The 22,915-nt window shown below is 39.6% G+C and overlaps 1 protein-coding gene across 2 annotated transcripts; it reads left to right on the plus strand.

Annotated features, from left to right (window-relative positions):
• Positions 1–1,641: 1,641 nt before the first annotated feature.
• LYRM7 (LYR motif containing 7) lies at positions 1,642–14,721 on the plus strand. Of its 2 annotated transcripts, none has more exons than XM_014947573.1 (5): positions 1,642–1,935; positions 5,506–5,578; positions 6,229–6,299; positions 8,239–8,320; positions 9,861–14,265. In XM_014947573.1, exons 1-5 carry the CDS (start codon positions 1,918–1,920, stop codon positions 10,151–10,153), a joined length of 537 nt encoding a protein of 178 aa, XP_014803059.1. In that variant the 5' UTR covers positions 1,642–1,917; the 3' UTR covers positions 10,154–14,265. The 2 variants fall into 2 exon arrangements, with proteins under 2 accessions (XP_014803059.1, XP_014803060.1); XM_014947574.1 differs by lacking the exon at positions 9,861–14,265 and adding an exon at positions 14,272–14,721 and having other exon boundaries at positions 1,679–1,935.
• Positions 14,722–22,915: the final 8,194 nt, after the last annotated feature.

Raw genomic sequence — 22,915 nt, forward strand, 5'->3', positions numbered from 1 at the left:
TGAAGAATTTCTTCCTAATATCTAATCTAAATCTCCCCTCTATCAGTTTAAAACCATTACCCCTTGTCCTGTCACTACACTTCCTGTCAAGAGTCCCTCTCCAGCTCTCCTGTAGGCTCCCTTCAGATATTGGTAGGCTGCTATGAGGTCTCCCCAGAGCCTTCTCTTCTCCAGGCTGAAAAACCCCATCTCTTTCAGTCTGTCTTCATAGGAGAGGTGCTCCAGCCCATCTTTGTGGCCCTCCACTGGACCCGTTCCAACAGGTCCATGTCCTTACTGTGTTGAGTACATGGACCTCAACCATGTGTCATAGAATCATAGAATTGTCTAGGTTGGAAGGGACCTTTAAGATCATCAAGACCAAAGATCAACCTAACACTGCCAAAACCACCACTATCCTTACTGTGTTGAGTACATGGACCTCAACCATGTGTCATAGAATCATAGAATTGTCTAGGTTGGAAGGGACCTTTAAGATCATCAAGACCAAAGATCAACCTAACACTGCCAAAACCACCACTAAAGCTTGTCCCTAAGCACCATGTCAACCCATCTCTTAAATATCTCTAGGGGTGGCGATTCCACCACTTCCCTGAGCAGCCTGTTCCAGGGCTTGACAACCCTTCCAGTGAAGCGTCCTCTGCTCTTGGATGGTTTGGCCCCTTCTGAGTTCTGACTCACTCGATACTGTTATTATATCTCCATACAAGTATTCTGTCATAATGTATGTGCTGTCTCATTGTCGATGTGGGAAATAAGCTAAGTTTTGCTTCAGCTAATTGATGTATCATTGTTAGTGTGATAGTACTAACAAAGAAGCCTTAGTAATAGTAGAGTCTAATAAATTGTATCCAATTAATCCCCAGAAATGCCCTTGGTCTGTCAAGGGATCCTTGTTTGCAGAGCGTTCTCTAGGTGAAGAGAAACAAACTGGAACATGGCCTTCAACACAAAAACCCAAAGGGTAGGGGAGTATCAATAAGGCCAAAGAAACCAGTCTGGTAAATCTGCCAAGTAGATGGTAGCAAAGACTCTGAAATAACGTGTAGCATAATCAACTAATCAAAGGCGTGTTTAGGATAATGATTTCGTAGAATAGGTGTATGTGTGCCTTAGATGGGAAAAAGTGCAAAATAAACCTGTAATAGGTCAAGCGGTCGGGAAGAATGTGAGCTCCAACTTCTCAGCCAATGAGAAGGGAGACACAAACTCAAGCAGCCGGGATAAAGGTATAAAATACCTGAAAGATAAAAGATCATCGTGCATCTATTTTTGGTGCACCCGATTCAGCGCTGTTTCGTATTAATAAATTATTATTTTTTCAACCTTTGCTTCGGTGACTTTGTCCTCTTTAAATTCTAAGATGTGAGTCGGTATTTCTCACATCAATGAGTTGCTTCACTAATGGCGAGCGTGCCGTAGTCTGCAGGAGCAAACACCAACTTGTTTCTGGCTGTAACCGTTACTGGCTGCAGCACTGACTGTCGTTACACAACTGATTGCTGCCGTTATTGATTGCTGCTAGTAATCTGTAACAGCGCGGGACAGTTAAATATTTGCTTTATTAATCCTAGGTACGCTTGCTGCTGGTGACGTCTGTGGCAGCGCCCTTTGCTCCTGGTGATTATCCTGCACCACAGCAGCGCGATTCCGAGGACGAAGCCCCCGTGTCCGTGTTTATCACGGAGCCCCGCGGGCCCACGGCCCCGTCACGCGCCGGCCGGCTCGCCCTTAAACCGGAAGCAGGCGGGAAGGGCCCGGCGGCAGGCGGCGAGCTGCCCGAGGAGCAGAGGCCGGCCCGGAACGGCGGCGGCGGGGAGCGGTGCTCGGTCGGGCAGCGCCGGGGAGGGCGCAGCGTGCCGATAGCGTCATTTCCGCTTCCGCAACGTCCCCGACCGGAAAAGGGAGGTGGTCGCCATGGCGAGCCGCGGGCAGGTGAGGGTGCGGCGCATGCGCGACCGGGAAGCGGCGGGGAGAGGGCGCCAGCGGTCCCCGCTCCCACCCGGGGAGGGTTCTCGGCCTCTCTCCCCGAGACACCGCCCTGGTCGCGTCTTCTGAGGCTGGCGGCGGGGTTCGGGGAGTCGGGGACCGATGGGGAAGGGACGGGGAGGGCCCGCGCCTGTCCCTGTGAGGCGGCGGCAGCGGAGGCCGCCGGCGCACGCTCTCCCTCCGCCGCAGCCTTACAGCGGCTGCCGAGCTGATCCCGCCCTTCCCCGTTTGGCCGCGCACTGCGTGAGGATTGCCTGCTGGCCATCCCCCGTGCTCTGCAGGGTGGCCCAGGCGTCGGAGGGGAAGGAAGGCTGCCGCCAGTGGGCCGCTGCTGCCGTGCCGCGTCTGGGGCTTCTGTCCTTCGTGCATTGTGCTGCCTCTCAAATTTCACTGAATTTCACTGAATTTCACTGAATTTTAGAGTTGGAAGGGACCATAGAGATCATCTAGTCCAACTCCCCTGCTGAAGCAGGATTGCCTAGTGCTTGTCAGAGCATGTTACTCAGGACTGCATCCAGGCGGGTCTTGAAAATCTCCAAGGAAGGGGACTCCACAACCTCCCTGGGCAGCCTGTTCCAGGGCTCCGTCACCCTCACCGTGAAGAAGTTTCTCCTCATATTTGAGTTGGAACCTCTTATGTTCCAACTTGTGCCCGTTGCCCCTCGTCCTCTCACTGGCAACCACTGAAAAGAGTCTGGCTCCCTCCTCCTTCAGCCCTCCCTTGAGATACTTGTAGGCATTGATAAGGTCTCCCCTCAGCCTTCTCTTCTCCAGACTAAAGAGTCCCAGCTCTCTCAGTCTCTCCTCATAAGGGAGATGCTCCAATCCTTGAATCATCTTTGTAGCCCTTCGCTGGACTTTTTCTAGTAGTTCCCTGTCCCTCTTGAACTGGGGAGCCCAGAACTGGACGCAGTTCTCCTACCTTAGGGTTTAAGTAGTAACCAGACACACATTATATGTTTAGGGGAGTTTTTCCTTGTATCTCATTCGGCGATAGGAACTTCTAACAGTTACTGGCATTTATAGCATCAACCCGCAGAGGCTTTCAAGGCAAGAAGGACACAAAACTAGGTAATAGAAAGTAGAGTTTCGCATGCAAAGGCTGTCACAGAGAAGGGAAATGAGATGACAGTCAAGTACAGGTTAAAATGCAACAAGAGAATGAATTGCAATGAGAAGACAAAAACTATGTAAACTTTTCTTCTTTCCAGTGTAGAGTACTTTTTTGGGGAGTTGAGCCCCTGTTCCAGAAGTGTTCTAAAACCTAGTATCAGGGGTACTAATATACTGAGGTATTAGGGGAGTTTTGTGTTTCATTAGGTGACTGTAGAGCTCAAATGAATCTGTGCATTAATGTATTTTACTTCAGTCACCTAATATAACTACTCTGTGGTTGATGTGAAGAACTTTCCAGGATAGGTTTGCATAAATACACTAATAACAGGAAGATGCATTAAAATTGTTGATCGAAGAGTTTCAGAATAACTATAAAACACTTTTCAGGTTTGGCCATAGATGTCTTTGACTCAAAACCATTTATAATACTAACTTTACTATTTGCAGTGATGGTGAAAATATTATAGGGTAGAATTATTTCAGGATGTTCTGTCCAAATAATTTAGTCAAATCTCTGAAAAGAACAAGGAATTTATTTGCTGGCTTTTAATTCTGTCAGTTTACTTTCCACAGATTCAGCCATCTAGAGAATGCTGCAATTAAAGGCAACATGGTTCTGTTCAGTTTCTAATTATTAAGGATACAGAAGCTGAAAAAGAGTTAGTAGAGTCCATGTTCTCTTTTAAATGGCTCTGCTGAGATTGATTTAACAGATTGCCAAGTCATATTGTAAAAAACTGTAAAAAATATTTTACTTTAAGATTCGTGAGACTGTTATGCAATTCAGAATGCACTAGTTTGTCCTCTTTCCAGAAAGATCTGTAATGCAGCAGCATATAATCAACAGGATGCTGAATCATAAATTACAGTAGAAATTATGACATGGTCTAATCTGTTATGGTGAAGCAAAATTTGCATTTGTTCATATTTGGAAGTTGTCCCTTAATAGCACTAAAGTTGTGGTAGTATTATATTAATGAACTAAACTGGAATACACTGCCAGTCCTGAACAGGAAAGTTGCCTTTGCTTACTGTTTTATGTCTTCTTCCTAAAACCTGTCTTTTTGTGTGCATACAATTCTGGATGAATTATTTCAAGGTGTAGCCTGTTGAGCAGAGGGTGAGAACTTAGCTTGAAAATCTAAAAATGTGTTGTCATCTGTTGGAAGTAATAGCTTGCCTTTTCTTTCTCTGTGTTTGTCAGATTTAAATCAGAGGCACCCTCTTTCCAGGGCCTGCCAGGATGTTTTTATTGGCCTTTTAGTGGACAGTCTTGTTTGCATCTCCAGCTCACAGATACAGAGCATTCTGATAAAGAATATGGCCATTTCTCAGTTACAGCCCTCCGTTTCCTCTACATTTGAAAAAAAAAAACAACAAACCTGGAATATTAATTATGAGAAAACAATTTAAGGTTATGATGAAGGGTACCTCATCATAATTGTGGAACTGTGCCTTCTAGACATGCCAAAACACACTAGGAAGTACTAGAAATAATTTCAAAATGGATGTCATTACCAAGATTATTATTTTTTTTGTGCTTGTAGGAGGTTCTTTTTAATCTCAGACAAACACTAGAAAAGTCTGATAAGGACCTCGGATTTCTGTAATACATTTCAGTCTGTATGAATAAGCAGCCTAAACCACATGACTTAATCGTGATTCTTAGGGGTTTTGGTTTATGTACATGCTGAGAGGTGTCATCTCTATGTCGTAAACCCTAATTTTTTTTAGTGTTTGCTTTTACTGAAGTTTTTATTTGCTGATCTGGCAGTTATACTTAGGAAAGGAATTTGCTTTGTGTTTGTTTTGCCACGTTAACTGTGGGAGATTATGCCCAAGTATTATACAGAGACATGAAAAAAAATTGTTGAACTATTTAATAAGCAGTTTGAGATCCTTAGAAAATTCGCTTTGCTTGGATTGGCTTGTAAGCATGAGGATACTTTAACTGTATATATTTCTGCCTTTTTTTTTTGTAATCCAGTGATGCACCCTTTTTAGCCCTTCAAGTGACTTGACTTTTAGAGTTACTCTGATTCTGTTGGGTTTATTTGATATTGTCACAATAAATAAGTTTGTGTCAATGTATTTTCAGGATTATAATCCCATCATGCCAAATTACTATTTTGGAGCATGTTGCTAGTACCCTCTAGCATCTTCGGTTAGTTTGAAACATCTGGAACTGTCTAGGTTTTTGATTTCCTCACATTTGCTTTGGCTGCAAGTTACTTGATCAGGAATTGCAGTAAAGCATCTCAGATACTGATTCCATACCAAATTCTGTACTAATGGTAAGAACATGAAAGATCAACCAGAACAGTCTTAGTTGCAACATGTTTATTTTAATTAGGGATCCTGCTAGCAAACAAGCTAATTCTTTCAATGTTGTATTGACAGGTTTTGAAGCTTTTTAAATTATTACACAGAACACGGCAAGAAGTTTTCAAAAATGATACCAGAGCCCTTGAAGGTGAGATATTTTTTCTATGTGGTGGATGCTTACCAGTCTCTCTGTGAAACTTTCTTCTCTGTATACACAGAAAGAGAATTCTTAACGTAATGTTCTTTTAAATTATTCCCTTCACATTTTATAAGCAATCATTGGGGAAACCTGTGTGTCTATAACCAGACATTCTTTAATTTGAAACAAAAACCTGGTTGTTAGACTCAAGCACTCAGGCCATATTTCATAAGGAAAACATCTCTTTTAGAACCTTGGTGATCTTCCTTGCTGCTTTTTTTTTTTTTTTTTTTTAATCATCCTCTGTTCAGTCCAGCCAAAGCATGTTAAACTGTGCTAAGTGTTTGACTTGATTCTCTTGTAAGTATGGTTGCTGCTCAGAAGATAAATGCTGCTTTTTTTAGGAAACCAACTTTTAGTAGTGACTCCTGTATGTTACTTATATTTAAAGCTCAGAATGCTAGATAGGCAATCATATTTTATTCCTATACCAGTCAATGTAAAATATGACATCTTCTGAATTCCATGGAAATCGTATGTTAAAATACTTCAGGTAGAGCACACCAGGAATGTGCTTAGGATTCTGAGCTTTGAGACAATGACAGAGACAAGATCTATTTTTTTGTTCACACCTTAGCTTTGTTGTATACTTATTTTAGCTGCAAGAAAAAAGATAAATGAAGAATTCAAAAATAACCAAGATGAGACATCTGAAGAAAAGATAAATGAGGTACTTCGTGTTTTCATTGTTTTTTCCCACTTTGCATAAGAATAATTAAAAAGGAGCTTTTTACTTAAAGGATCTCTTAACCAGTGTAAATACTTATGGGGACATTGTGAGAGCCAGGTGAATTGGAGAGGCTTTTACATGGATCTTTATTTATAAATGTATTGATACTTCCATTGGTATTAAGACGATATTAAAGAATTTTGCACATACAAAAATACTTAAGGAGACAGTATCTCCTGGTAGTTCAATATGCTTATTTGAGCTTAAAATAAAATTATGGGGAAAAAAATATTATATGTTGCTATTTTCTTGTACATATTTTATATACTTTGGGCGTAGTAATCTATCTAAGCAGTGGTCACTTAAGTTTACCTGGTCTTTCTTGTATAGACAAACACAGAAAGGTACAGACAAATTAGATCATCTGCTCAGTTAGTGGCAGTTAAAGGAGTAGAATTTTCTTTCCTATACAAGTAACATTTCTTCAGTTGTTACATTAGTGCTTTATACTGAGTTATTTTTATAAAACTTACTGAGGCTTGAAATGAAACTTTTACATATTTTTAGTTCTTAACTTCCATACAGAATGAATAATTTAGTCCTTGTCTTTCAGCCTTTTAACAGAGTGTATTTACATTGTCATTGGGCACTGGTTGGAAGAAGTATGTGCATATTGAGTAGACTTGGATATAGAGAAACTGAAACAAATTACTTGTTCAGGACTGAAGTTCTCACGAGACTTGCGAAAATTTGGGCACTTGCTTGTGTGAATGTAGGAATGATAGTGTTGTGCTTTGGACAGCAGCTAAAAAATTAATATTAACCAACCAAATGTGTATTACTTTGCCAGAATAGAAAGCTTCTAGTGTGACATCAAATACTTAGTTATGGAGTGACCTAAGGAGGTCAGAGTAACCATCTGCAGTGTTAGAATGTGAGATGTGGCAGCTGAATCTACTGCAGCATTTTAGCTCAGACCAGAAGTACACTTATGAAGTTACCTTGGTTATCTCCACTTGCTGTGATTTGGCTTGTTTTGTGAAGCAGTCTCAAAGCAAATGGCAGAATTCCATTAAGATGAATCTGAAGTGGAAGGTGTGCTTCAGGAGTATGCAGCCTAGCTGCTAATGGGCATTCATTTGGGAAAGCTGGAGGATACCCAGTCCAAATGGAAGGGGGGATGGAGAAATTCAGTGTAGATATCAAGTCTTGAACTCTAACTCTTACAAAAATCCCCTTCTGTTGGTACACACTACTTCCTACTGCAAACATGTCTCCTGAAGCGTCTCACTTGTGCAATTTCATTTATTTCTGACACAGTGTCATATTAACAAGGATGAAGCTTCTCTTAATTGCTCAGCAAAACTAGCAAAGGTGCTTCTAGTTATCCTTTTAATGAGGGAAGGAATTGTAGGCCTTTTGTCAAATATTAATGCCTCTGCTAATCTTTAGGTAGTGTCTTGTTCCTGTACTGCTTTTCTGTGAAACCTCAGTATTAATTTTTGTCATGTTTTGCCTGTATTTTTGTCTCATTTCAAGAGCAGGAGTGTTAAAGAACCAGATTGCCCTTTCACTAGGAATAGTCAAATGTTATTGAGGCATTCACCAGTGTCTTTGATCATTGGAACTAGTTACTTGTTTTCATAGTTGCATTCTACCTTATTCCGTTGCGGTTTTAATTGGGTATATAGATTTTGTAGCTGAGCAGAAGTTTCCTTCCTCTCATGCTGTATGTCAAGGTCGGTTATATATCATCCTGTAAGTTACTACAGGATCCCCAAAGGAAAAGAGACGTACAGATAGTGCATAACTAATTGAATAATAGAACTGACTGGCTTTATTATTTGAATAGCTGTCTAGTATGGAAAATACTTCAGGAATAACTACGTATAGTTTAACTTACCCACTTGTGTTGTTTGGATTTTTTTCCTTTTACTAGCTTCTGAAAATGGCTTCAGATGTTGAAGTGATTCTCAGAACTTCTGTTATTCAGGCAGTTCACACTGATTCTGACAAAATATGTAAGTAAAACTGCATGCTAAAAAGAAGTGTACACGTTGTAGTTCACTAAATATGAAACTTGAAAACTAAGTAAGGGGATAGAGCGGGAAAAGTCTGTCATCTCTCAGCCCAAGATCTAAATTTATGCCTACTGTCACTATCTAGGCAGGTGGAAATTTCGGAGATACAATGTTTCTACACAAATATTGTGGAATATGGAGGCTGGTAGAAAAGAGGCAGTTTAATGTCCTTACTGAGAGAAAGAAGTTATAACTTGCTACCTTAAGTATTAGGAGTGCCAACAATTAGTTAGCAAGTCAGCATACGTGTGCTGGCTAGTCAGTCAGTGTGTGTCTAACAGTAGTAGGTACGGTATCCGAAGGTGCTTGCAGCACCAAACGGGTAGAAGCTGCCCGAGGGGAATTAGCAGGTGCAATGTTATGCTGTCCATAGAACAGGTTTTTCTTTGAGGATTGAGGTTCTTTTCTAAAACCTTTTTCTGACAATTTACGTTTCAGTTTATGCCTTGGAAGATTTGTGACACAATAATGGCCTTGAATGCAAGGCCTATCAAATTTTGGAATTTTGGTTCCCAGTCCTTTTATCTTGCAGTCAAACTCAAGTAGTAGATTCAGGATACAGCTGCGTCCTAGAGAATAGGAGAAATCTTCAGCGGTGTACATTGTTTCCTTTCACTTTTAGTCGGTGGTGTCTGTAAAACTATGTAACTGTGTTTCAGTGTTAGACTTCCTAAGCATTTAACTTTAGAACAGCAGTTATGATCAAGGCCAGAGATAGGTCTAGACCAGTGTTGAGTCTTTCACAGTGATCCTAGGCAGATGACAGTAGAAGAATAGGAATAGAGCAAGTAAACTTTCACATCTTCCAGCTGATTGCACCTGGCAGCACTTACTAAGCCAGGGATGATTTCTGTTTTAGTTACCCTCTATGGGTTTCTGTCTCATGAACTTGTTCCTGTTAATCTATGCAAATTTCTTCCATCAGAGAACCTTTGACAAAGAATTTACTCTGGTTTTTATGAAGAAATACTTGCTGTAATTTTGAATCTGGTCCTGCTCTTCAAAATCATAAGTTTTTAAGCCCTGTATAACCCCCTTTTTGTTTTGTTTGTTTGTTTTTTTTCTCCTTATGGAACAGCCTCTCTGTGAAACAAAAGATGAATGCCTGTGATCATTCTCTTGCTATTCAATGCACACTTTTCAATACTGCTATAGTTCTATTAAGATAAAAGAATCATAGAATGGTTTGGGTTGGAAGGAACCTTAAAGATCACCTAGTACCACCCTCCCTGCCATGGGCAGGGACACCTTCCACTAGAGCAGGTTGCTCAAAGCCCCATCCAGCCTGGCCTTGAACACTTCCAGGGTTGGGGCATCCACAGCTTCTCTGGGCAACCTGTTCCAGAGTCTCACCACCCCCACAGTACCTAATATCTGATCTAAATCTACCCTCTTCCAGTTTGAAGCCATCACCCCTCGTTCTATCACTATACTCTCTCATAAAGAGTTCCTCCCCATCTCTCCTGTTTGACCCCTTTAGATACTGGAAGGCCTTGGACTGGAAGGTCTCTGCAGAGTCTTCTCCAGGCTGAACAATCCCAGCTCTCTCAGCTTGTCTTCGTGGGAGAGGTGCTCCAACCCTCTGATCATCTTTGTGGTCCTCCTTTGGACTTGCTCCAACAGGTCCATGTCCTTATGTTGGGTCCAGAGCTGGATGCAGTACCCCAGGTGGGGTATCACGACAGCAGAGGAGAAGGAGAGAATCACCTCCCTCGACCTGCTGGCCACGCTTCTGATGCAGCCCAGGATACGATTGGCCTTCTGGGCTGCTAAGATTATTAGCAGCTGTCTATCAGAGCTGAGCACGGTCATCAAGCTATGGGCAAACCAGGCATTTATAAACACAGTGATGGCACAGTGTGTTCTCTTTCATTCTCAATCAGTTTCCTAGTCAATCCTAATTCTGAAACTCAATTTTGGCTTCTGTGTGTACATATATATATTTTTTTTTTGACAAAAATATCTTGTATTCATTAAACTCACATGAATGGTCTTAGTCAGTTTTGAACCTATCACTTTCTTTTTGTGAAGTTAGTATTTTTTTGACCTGTGTGCATTACATGTCTCCACATGTAATTTTGTCTGTTATTTTACTGTCTTAAGCTTGTCCTGCAATTCTTCACACTAAGCCATTTTCTTAACTTACACAGGATGGTGTTGTTAACCCCAATCTTATCCAGGTTACTTACAAATGTGTTGAACATAACACGTGCACACGAAAATGCCTGTAGAACTCCAGTCTGAACATTAGGGTACCTGTTCATTTATTATTCACTTCTACGGTTTAACCAGTGACTTACCCATGCAAGGCCTTCTGTCATAATAAGGCTGTTATTTTCTTAAAAGCATTAGCTGAGGGACTTGTGGGAATCCAAGCATGTTGAGGCAGCACCGCAAGAGCTGTTCAGAGAACTCCGGCGGGGACTGCAAGGCAGAACTTCCCTTGCAAAAGCCACGTGAATTTGTGTTCAAATACTAATTTATGTTCTAATACTGTGTTGAGTGTGTAGGGATGAGGTTAGGACAGCCAGAGCCCACCTGGAGTTGATCTTGGCAAGTAACGTGAAGGACAGCAAGCTTCTATAAGTATATTAGCAGCAGAAGGAAGAGGAGGAAAGATGTGGGCCCACAGCTGAAAAGGGCAGGGAACCTGGTAACAGAGGACACAGAAGAGATTGGGGTGTTTGGTACCTTCTTCACCTCTGTCTTTACTGCTAAGGTTTGCCTTCAGGAATTGTAGGCCTCAGACCACTGAAAATGTCTGAAGCAGGGATGAATAACTTTTGGTAGAGGACGAAAAAGCTAGGGAACATTTAAACAGATGGGGCATACACAAATCCATGGGATCTGATGAGATGCACCCATGGATGGTGAGGGAGCTGGCTGATATAATTGTGAAGCCACTCTCAATCTTATCTTTGAAAAGTCATGGTGATTAGGGGAGTTGCTTGAGGACTGGAAGACAGCAAATGTCACTCCTTTTTTCAAGAAGGGCAAGAGGGAGGATCTGGGAAACTGGTCAGCCTCACCTTGATCCCTGGGAAGGTGGTTGAACCAATCCTGGAAGGTGTTTCCAAATGTTTGAAGAACAGAATGGGTACTGGGAGTAGTCACCAAGGATTTATGAAGGGGAGATCTCTGACCAGTCTGATACTCTTTTACAGTGAAATTACTTGACCCAGGACAAGGAGAGAGTAGTGGTGATAGTCTGCTTTGACTGAATTAGAGCTTTAATGCTTCTCCTTTAAAATCTCTGTAAACAAAAATTGATAGAATTGCCCCCACCTAATTCTACAAACTTCTTAGAGAAATGGTGGTGATGAGGTTTTGTGGAAGAGGGACGTCTTCCCAAGTCTAGTACAGGCCAGAAAGACTTTGTCCTGTGGCAAAAAATTTGGAGTGCATCTGTACACAGGTTGCATTTGACCTGCTTATAAAAACAGGGTGTGATTGTGAAGTTTCTTGGACATTCTTTGTTGTTTGTTTTTTGTTTTGTTTTTGTTTTTGGTTTTTTTTTTCCGTTTTCCTGTATCTGCTTTGGATAGGTCTGAGCTGTCTGTTTTATGTGTGTTTGGAATATATATTGAAGTGAAAAATACTTAGTCTTGGTAATGTAGTGAATCACCAATTAAAAGATCAGAAAAGTTTAGAAAAGAAATCTAGTACAGCTTTGCTGAAGGACGGGTTAGCAGAACAAAATCAACCTGTTTGATCCTTAATCTTTATGCTCTGTGGTAACTTTTTTAGTGCCAACAGAATTGCAGTGAGTTCCCTTGTTGCTTTTATGGTATCCTGTATTAAATGAGAGGCTCCGGACAGATTTATTTACACACACACAAACACAAAATAGGGGAAGTGCAGTACTAAGGCTACTGCTTGAGTTGCTATTTGTTGGTAAATAACAATAAGCGACCCCAGTTGAAAAGTTTATGTTACATAGTGTTTCCTCTATTGCTATATGTTTGGTTTGGAAACTTTTTAAGTGAAGGTTTACTGTGCTGTAATTTAAAGTATATTGGCTTATTTGGAAAAAAAAAAAAAAGCAAGTGTGAAATACTTACATTTGGGGTTACATTTTACATACTTACATTTTTAGTTCATACTGTGTCCTCGCTTCATCCCAAGCCGTGCCCCCTCTCCCTCACCCCCCAATTAAAAAAAAAAAGACTGAAGTGATCAATTACGATGTTGTATGAAAGAAGAGTGGGGAGAAAAGGAATTAGGTATTTTCAGAAACCTACTGCTGCAGCTGGTTTGCTTATGTGAGTTACCATCAGAATCTTTTGACTCTAGCTCATTGCATTATAGCTGACAATATACACTTTAGCTACACCTGGTGTTTGGGGTATTTTTGCAGTCCTGTGTCTCTAAAATAACTATTTAATAACTGAAAGGAAAAGTCAAAGACTTGTCTTAGACAATGAGAACAAATATTGTGAGGGGAAAATTTTCCCTAATCAAATGAAATCATTCTGTGCTGTCATAAAAGCAGTGAGAACAGTGCTGTTCTTTAAAAAGAAAGAATTTGAGAAGCAGTGGTGTATAGTCATGTTGGGGCTCACTGATAAATCTGTAAAAAAAAGACACTAGGCAGAGGTTTTCTTACTAAAAAGAAGGCAATTTCAATTAGAAGCTTGTAAGTCATATTAGACAATTTTTCTGGGTTTTTTTGGAATGTTTCAGTCTGAGTTACGTTAGTAGTATGCAAGTGTCTCAGTTATATTAATTTCACTTTAACTTCAGATTAAGCTGATACAAGTAGAGCTTCCATTTAGTAATATACCACACATGCAGTATGTTTGGATGATTTTGATTGGTGTATAGGCAATGTGTCTAAAACTTAGCTTTGAAAAGGAAGGTTAAAAAATTCTTCTTTCAATCTTTATTTGTTTAGACTTTAGCGATACCTTCTGTTTTTCTTTGGTGTTTCTGTTTCATCTACCTGTTCTAGGTGTGTAGATCAACATGTTTTGTCATAAATTTACTCACAAGTATTTTATCCCAGAAAATGCAATTGAAATTTTACTTAAAGCTCTTAGAAACTTATTAAATGCATCAGTATTGGTATACAGATGCAAAAGGAACAGACCTTCAAGGCAATCGGTTCTCTTTCTTATAAGGGATATCAGTGCACTTTGGACAGAATGTTACTCATTACACACACGTGCACACAAACACACACGGTTTTACAGGTTTACCGTTTTGCAGCTGTCCGACCAAGTCAAAGTACAGCATTATGATTGCAGATGTTTGTGCTTTAGTTTTTGCTACTGGAGCAAATCTGACATGACACAGCTCCTTCCCTTCATAAAGAGAGGACAAGCTGATTTCTGAAGGACTAAATGGCAAGAACTCAGACAGGAAGAGGTAAAAATGGTATATAATTAGACAAACACACTGCACTTCTGTGATGATATAGTAACCATAATTTTCATTTGATGCTTTCTTCTCCTATTGGCCTTTAAAACAAGTGGGACAAGATGAATTTTACAGGTCAGATGACAGGATGCGGGGGGAGAGGGCTAAGTCAAATTTAGTATTAATTTTTGGAACCATTGAAGTAAATATAATATGACTCAGGCATGATAAAATTGCCGTTCTCTTACTTGCTAAAAGTTACTGCAACACTTTACCATTTTTTTATGAATTCTTAAAACTAGTGAAATATTTTCAGTGCTTTTAAAAGAAAAAAGGAGAAGCCAATAATCTGACCAACAAAAGGTAAAAATCTTAATATAATTTTGTCTTGGGTAAATACTGTGATTCTGCTTGTACAAATTCTTGTTTTAGTAACCTGATTTTTTTGTAGTAACTTGATTTTTTGGTTGTAAATGTAAAAACAATTTTAGAATTTTAAATAGTATTCTCATAGGTTTTTTTTTCTATTACAGTGCTCATACCCAGGAAAGATCTGCTACAAGACAACACTCCTTACTTAGATAAACCAACAAAAAAGCATGAATCCTGAGGAAAATATGCCCCTGTCACCAGAAGATTAATATCCTGTCATGAGATTACTGAAAACTGATAGTGGATACCTATTGTAAAGCTAAATTTTAAAAACAATACCATCATGCACTTCCTTTGTGGAAGATACTAATACTTCCATGGAAACGTAAGACATAGTTATCTTAAAAATACACTGCTGTTACTTCAGACAGGAATGTTTTAATTATGACAATTTTAAGACAGAGTCTAAAGTTTTTCAAAACTAAATACAAGTTAAATGCAGTTCTTAATCCTGGTAATATTTATAAGTTTATTGTGAATCGTATGCAGCTTTGAAGTAATGAAAAACTGTCTTGTGACACTTTGCATTAAATTTATGCTTTGCAACAAAATTGTGGTTTCTGAGGATGTCATTGATTGTACACTAATATACTATGATATTTGAGAGCGTTCTTAAGGTCTATCTGAATAGAGTGGGAGAGTGTGTATAGTGTTTTTCTTCTCCCCCACACCTTTGAATGAGCAAGAATGGCAGGTTTTGAGTTCTTAGATGACAGTGGAACAAGAGAACCCCACCACAACCTAACCTAAGGATATTGGTTTAGATCACATGGTTTATGAATTAAAGGTTTTTCTTTTTGTCTTGTGTTTATAGAGTGACTTACTGAGGCACGTTGCAAAGAAAAGAGGCTTGTTGCTTAGTTGCAGGTGATCTGACTTGCCTAGAGTGAATTTATGGTGAGTTTATTTACTAAGCCCTTATCGCTTCCATTTTTTTTAAAGGAGACTTACTTGCTTCTTGCAGAGTTCATCACAGTGATCTGTTCATTTCCATTTTAATTGGAAGCATATACAACTACAGTGACATATGGAATCTTCTGTATGTGAAACTGGTAACAGACACCATACTAGGATCTAAATACCTCACCACAAGAGTGAGGTAGCCCAGTAAAACCCCTCAGCTGTATTACAGGTCCCAGTGATTCTGTTTATTTTCAATAAGCCTCCAACATGTCAATATGGCATATCTATGTGGGTTCTGATATGGCTTCACTGTCTGAATAAAACAGAAAACTACTGTCTGCATCCAGTCTGTTTTCCTCACACAGCATGTCAGTGTGGTAAGTACTCGTTTCTTTAAAGCTATTGCTTCTGGCTGCCTTGCCCAAGGTAGTGAAAATGTTGTCAGTAACCCTCTTTCAATTGCACTGATGCTCCCTGCATTGTAGCTAGAAGGCAGCAGGCAAATCATGGGAAATAGAATGAAATGAGTGCAGTTCTTGCTATTTGTTGCAGTCTAGTGGCTCCGCTGAAAACCAAACGTCTTGGTCTGCAGGTGATGTGCTGTTGTAGGCCTCTTGTGTTGTTTAATTCCCTAAGGACAAGACATATTCTGTGTCTGGTTTCCCATCTCTTTGCAGCCAGCCTGCATTGACTTTTTTTTTTCTATACGGAGCATAAGAGAGAAGTACGCACGGGAGAGAAAATAGAAGGTTGTTGCAGCTGTAAAGAGACAACAAAATAGAACATTACCTCAAGTAACGTGACTAATTCTCAAGCACAAATAATTTAACGTGGGTCTGGCAAAAATGACAAATTATACAAGGTATTTTAATATACAAGGTATATTAAGGTATACATCCCATGGATTGCTGTAATTGGAGGGAATTAATCTCTCATAGACCCATTGCTTTAGGATGTGGGAGTAATGTATAAGTGATTTTATCCTTCAGATCAATTTCATAAAACTGAGGCCTGGTAGGTCTTCACTCTTGGTAGTGATACAAAATACTCATTTTGCCTGTTACCATGCAGAATCCATACTAAGAGACTTAGTGATGTCAACAGTAGGTGGCAGTCTTTGGCATGATGTTTGAGGAAATCACAAGTGGAGAAACTATTTTCATGTTGACTATTGCTTCAGTATTGTTCTGCTGTCGTGTTTAAGGTTGTTATTTTTAACAAGAATTAACGCATTAATGGAAAGACACTGTGGAAATATCAGGTTACAGGATTAGGCTTCAGATTGTGTGCTTCATCTTACCTACATTTTGAATACTCATAATAAAAAATACAGAATTTGTCACCTGAATAACGTACACAACTGTTGTAAATAAAGGACATGGTACAAAAAAGTTGGTAGAATTTAATGGCCTTCAGAATAATTCTCCTTACACTCCTGTGCAGTGTGTTTATGGTCTGTACATTAACATTCCATGTTCCTGCTGTCCTTGTCCATTCCTGGGCAGCAAAGATAAACTGAGTTTTGCAGTGCTGAGAAAATTAAGTTGATAGGCAAAAGACTACTAAAGTAAGGGGCTAACAGGGCTATTTGTTGCTCTTGTTTCAATGTGATCTTGTACAGGAATCCAGGGGGTATCCAGACCAGGGTAAATAGGAACCCAAGTAAGGAACTGAGCCTAAAAATATCTCAGAGTTGGACACTGTCTGGTTCCAGCAGGTGCTTGCTTTCTGCAAATTTAACTTTCCAACCTTGAAAGACTGACAAAACTGCTTAATGAGCAGCTGGTAATTAAAGGCTTCTCTGTGCTAGTTGTTGGTGGTGGCTGTTCCTCCTCCCCTTATTCCATGCTTACCTGTTGGTTCACATTCCAGTCATGTCCCCGGCTTCCATTTTCATTTCACTCCAGGTGTAAATCTGTTCTTGATACTGCTGGTTTTGTGCTCATATATATCTTTGTTTTCCTTAGTTATGTCATAAATACTGTTATAAAGTAATAAATAATGTTAAAAAGATAGGAAGTATTGTTGTACTTCCTCTGCAAAATTTGAAGTGTTAGCTGAAACTGTTTAAACTTTACATGGGCATTCACTTAATGACTTGGGAGGGGGGAAAGTTGATTCTTTACAACAGAAACTGTTGTTTAATAGGCTCACAATACATGATTCCATCACAATAAACTTTTTCAGGTTTACTGGAACTGCAAAATTTTAGAGCAGATGTATGTACATCAGTCCTAAAAGATAAGCCTTAAAGGTAATAGTTCGTTAAACTGTAGTTTAACTATGTCGTATATCAAAAAAATACATAGAAATCTTTTGCAGGCAGGTAGAAAATTCTGTTGGAAAGGGCTTACTGCTTATTCAGATCTGCTACAGTTTGGCTGCTCTAGCCAATAGGTCAGCATGGTCTAACCAGTGGATGTTGCTCTCCAGAGGTGCCTTTGTGATCTGCAGATACACTAGCAGTGCTGCTTAGCAGGTATTTTAAAGGCAAGTTTCAGGTCTACTTGAGGCAGTTGCATGCTTACACAGTTTTTGCAGAACAGATTTCACCTCAGTGATTACACATAAGAAAATTCTAGGCACTTCAGCTTTTGAAATCATCTACCAAAGACGTGTCTGTTAGAGCCTTCTGCCCTGGTGTTCTCCTTCATAAAGTGCTGACTTTACTATGTACAGTGTAGCTTTAATGAAAGCGTTAAATACAGCCAGGAAATATTTCCCTTTTAAATACTAAGTTTTGGTTTTGTTATAAACACTTTTCCCTCTCATTTATTTAACACTTTCAAAATACAAGTTTTCTTTAGGTTTTTTTCTGCAAGCAATAGCTCAGGATAGGGATTGAGCATGGTATTGGTAAATTTGCTATAGCCTGATGTTCATAAAACACAGATGATAGATTTCATCTATGAATTGATTTTGTTTGCATGGGTAGGGTTTGTGTTGAAGTCTTTATGTTCTTCAGGTGAAACAAAATGGCTTTTCTACTTTAGCAGGGCCAAATTTATCCTCTTCTCTGTTCCTGTGCACTTTGGTAAAGGAAGAATGTAGTTGCTAATTTTAGAGGGAGTGCTCTTATACACCACAAAGGGACTCCACTAAGACTTGATCTGGAAGTAGGATTAGAATTTTAATGTGGAAAAGTAGCTTGTACCTTCCCCAAGGTGCTGAGTTCTCAGGCAGTTTTTCAGGTAATATGAGATCAACAAACCCGTGGCAACTTCAGTGACTAAATCTAGCATTAGCATTCATTCTTTTTCTTAGAGGTCCTGCCAGCTGAGGGAGATGAACTAGTCTGAGTGCTGCATAGCATCATCAGTCCTGTTTGTATCATACTGGACCTGTAAAGTAATTTCACTTCAAGTACTGGCAGTGCTTTACACTTCCTTTACAAAGGGAAAAATATACTGACAATTGAAAACTAAAAATAAAGGCTGACCAACTTACAGGAAGAGCTGAGTTCTAGTACTTCCCTGCCTTAGGTAACTCTTTCCAAACTACTTGCAACAATTTAATCCTAAACTCTGGAGTTCGGTAGGCTCTCAAATCTTTGATCCTTAGGTTTATGGGAAATCACTTACTTAACAGAAAGCACAAATTGCAACATGGATTTGCTATTAAGACTGATATTTTACAGCTACAATTGTTCGATGTTTTGGTAACTCCAGTAGAAATCCAGTCATCTTTGAGGGTAAAGTATATGTTGCTTGTATGGGCTAAATCTGTGGTGTAGGTATCCAGATCTCTAATTCTCTTGAAAGACTTCACTAGTGAAGCTTTTATGACAGCTTTATTCAGGTTTTTAAAAGTTTCCTGTGACTTTTTTTTTTCCAGGAAGAATAAATCTGGGGAGAGGAAAAGAGAGGAAGGGCACATCTTTATACTTTGATAAACAGCAAAAAGTTTCAATAATTTGCTGGTTTTATAAGCAAGTAATTCCATTCATTTTGCACTTCAATAATCTGGTTTGTATCTGATGGAGGGGTAAAAGCATCTACTTTTCAAATTATGCTTTCTGTTTTCTTGCAGTATATGCTTCAGCTTTCCATCTCATCTACCTGAAAGGTCATGGCTTGCGTTCAGGATTTTTGGGGCACAAACTGTGCCTATGAAAAACAAGTGCTTTTAAGGAGAAGGAATAAACCTGCACTTTTTACAGTTAGCTGTTCTAGCTATGTCACAACATGGAGTATGGCTTTCGGGCTGTAATTCGTTTGGATGCAATTTCAAAGCCTACGTATGTAGTAAACTTTCTGTAGCAGTTTGGCCAATGTGTTATACTGGATCAGCAAGGAAGACATGTCCTACCTAACAACATAGTACTGAAAAAGGGAGTACTGAGAAGTAGTTCTTACCCAGCAGGGAACAGTCCCTGAAGGAGTTTCTCTTTAATGTTAAGAATGTGCCAGATTTTTTTGGTCACTAGTATTTGATTATGCATTTGGTTTCCTCGGTAAATTTCCTCTGAACATGCTTTGTGGAAATACAAGCAGACAAGTGGTCTCACCGGAACCAGCAGTGTTGTCCAATAGTAGCTGAGGTGACACTGGATCCTGTCAAACCAATAAATGAAATGTGAAATGAATGAGCATATGAATGAAGATGAGAGCACTAAAATTCATATAAGGAAGACCAAATGGAATATAGGACTCCTTATTGTAAGATTTAAGAGTTCCCTTATAGGGGAAAGAGTGGTGATTGAAATTCTGCTTTGGGATTTCTTTCGCTGTATTTTTTAACCACATTTCAATGAATGTTTGAAACTACAAACAATTAAAATGGCAAAAAGGCAAATGGAGAAAAGAAAAATGCTGGCATGTGCATTCCATCATTTCAGGGCAGAAGACCCCAAATATGCAAGAGGAAAGGAGTGCCAAAAATATCACCCAAAAATTAAAGAACAAAGTACAGAACATTGTTTCTGTGATCAAGACATCCAGTAAAGCTTGCTGCAGATTTCATCGCCTTGATCTTGTACAGTTCCATTTATTTAAAATTTATTTTTCTAGCAGATGAAGTAGTTACCAAAGTAATTTATTCAAATACATACAGTAACTCAAACCACAGAAGTTAAGTCAAGTGATCTCTCAGGGATTTCTTCTAAGTGCCATTTCCTCTATTCCATGTCAAAGAAAGAAAATAAATAGGGAAAACTGAAATTGTAAAGAAATAAAAAAGAACACAAGCATCTGAACTGAACTGCCTATAGAATCTGTCATGGTTTTGAAACTAAAATCCTCTTGGACCTTAGAAAAACAACCTCTGTGGAAGTAATATGCCTCTGTAAATTTTAGCAAGAAAAAAAATTAAGAATTTTGTTATTTTATTAATTATTTACAGCAATGTTTCATATTTGGAAATCACTAAGTAACTAAACTGAGGTGCCAAAAGCTATCATAATATTTATTAAAGCAGATCAAGAAAGAATGTTTTATAACCATTCCAGTATGAAGTTAGGAATAAACTAAGATTAGCTAAATAATTATCTCCAAGGAAGTACCCATATACATAAGGAAATTAAGAGTAAGGAGCTATAGTTCTGGTTGGTGTAAAATTGCACACTTTCACCCTCAGACGGTAAGGTAAGGCCGGGGTGGTTTGACAACATGTAGCTGGAGGTAAGAGCAAGTGGGGTAAATACAGGCTGAATATCAAGAAAAGCATGAAGTGCAACTCTCGCTGGTGCCAGTTAAGGCTCTGCTCAGTACCTTCTCTTAGTGCGTATTGCCTTCAGGAAAGTGGACACCCTTTTTGTTAGGATGTTTGAAATCTCATCTCCCACAGTACTAAAGCATATGCAGGAGACACATTAGAATGAGTAGGAATGAGGACTCAGCTGGGTGCTGGGGAAATACGGAGTTGTACCAGCTATACTACATGCATGTTAAAGTCATTTAGAAGCAACACGATCACCCACACCAAAGGCATCAGCAGCTGAAAGGGAAGGAGATTCTTACGCCTCCACCGAAAAATTAGGAGAGAGACGGTGGAAAAGAAGACGTTGTGCTGCACTCGGTTTGGTGGGAACACACCCCTCTACGATACCCCTCTGTAGCTCACGGTCTCTACAACAGGAAGTCTTCCTGCCAGGTGACTTAAGATAAAAACTGTCTGAGCAACAACTGAGCAACTACTCTTCTATTTTTGTCTTAATAGTTTATGTATGAACATTGCACATTTGACGACTTCTGTCTGTGCCCTTCAGGAACCCTGTGCTGATGTTGTCAAGTACTAACTGTTAACACTGTATTAGCATGGGTTACTTAATCCTTACTCAGCAAATGGATTCTGAATATTCTACTCCAGAAAGAAATCAGCTAGAAATCATTTGCAGGGACTCTGCTAATACTGCCACCAACTTAAATGCGAGGAAACTCAATCCCACTTGAATCAGTGTAAGCACTCCACGTGTTTCGGGTTCATTTAACAGCTGTTGCAGGATTGTGAGAGGTCTTCTTTTAAGTCTGCTTACCTACACAGTGTTGGCGCACAGCAAACTCTGACAAGGGTACAATAATGGGCCCAGTCTTAACCTAGGTACAGAAAAATGTCTTTTTTCTGTATCTTTCATTTCTGTTGGCCACCATCTATCTTGGTCTTCTTCCCTCAAGACTTTTGTCATTCTCTTGCTGTCTGAGAACCAGAATGCTCCTTTTTCATCAAGATAGGGGGACTGATGCTGACCAGGTGCCAAATACCTCAGATGATTCTTTTTGAGAGGTTGATGGGATTTTTTGCCTCTGCTGAACTGCTAGAAGAGTTAACAGCAGCCTGTGCTGTGCCAGATAGCTATATTTGAAGGATATCAATAATTGTGAATATCCTGAGTCCATTAAAACCAGAAAGGCTAGCGCTTCTTGTTGCCTTATCTTCAACCATCACTCTCACAACAAGGAAGTGGAAAAGCAGTGTATGGAACTACAGGTTTAAAACCATTGGGTGTGTAGCCCTCACCCACACCGTTACTGCTGCAGCAATGGCAGAGGACTTTCAGGAAGGAGTGTCTTACCTCTTTAAAGCATGACTTCGTGTGACAATTCCAGCTATGGCATAGAATTTTATCAGGTCAGTATTTAAACAAATACAGCTTCCAGCTTATATAAACAGGCCAATTAAATGCAGTGATTAAATGCTTGCAGAACTGGCAGCAAGTTTTTCTTGGCAACAGTTTGCCAAGGAAATAAGGAGCTTGGGAGTAAGTCTTTCCTGCCTTGTGCACAGAAGCAGTCTCATTGAATTCACCTTGGTGCATAAAGCAGGTAGGGTGTGGCATAGTCTTCAAAGCGTGCCAAGCTCTGGTTTCTCTGGTTTGCACTGGGTGACTTTGGGTAAGTAGTAACCTAAAAGCAATACAGAAATCAATAGAAAAGATGTATAACCACTCATTTAATTTCTGGAGAATTTCAGGAGAATATCTGTATAGAGCTTCACCATGGTGATTGATTTCTTTTCATAGAAAGTAGAGTTGTGGCTCATAACTTGAACATTTGATCACTACTGACAATGTGGGTGTTATCTAAGAAGTGTATATAGTACAGTTAAATATATATGTATTTATATATATATAGGATGGTAACAGTACAAAAAGATACAGTCACAGAACCAGCTGCAGAGACCATCAGCAAAGCCTTCTTCAGACCTTCTAATCTGTACATGCATTTTAGTATGGAGCAACAAAATTGTTGAAGAAACTCACAAACTACGGACTGCTTGCAGAGCTGTGCAGCTGTGAATATGCTGCTTCAAAAAGCCAAGTTAGACACTGCATCAAGTGTTGTAGCTTAGTTGGTTTGTAATGCTCATCTTTATGCCTTTACGTATGGTACATTAATGTTTTAACTT

This window comes from Calidris pugnax, unplaced genomic scaffold, assembly GCF_001431845.1.
Source record: "Calidris pugnax isolate Ruff unplaced genomic scaffold, ASM143184v1 scaffold156, whole genome shotgun sequence".
In the NCBI taxonomy this organism is placed as follows: domain Eukaryota; kingdom Metazoa; phylum Chordata; class Aves; order Charadriiformes; family Scolopacidae; genus Calidris; species Calidris pugnax.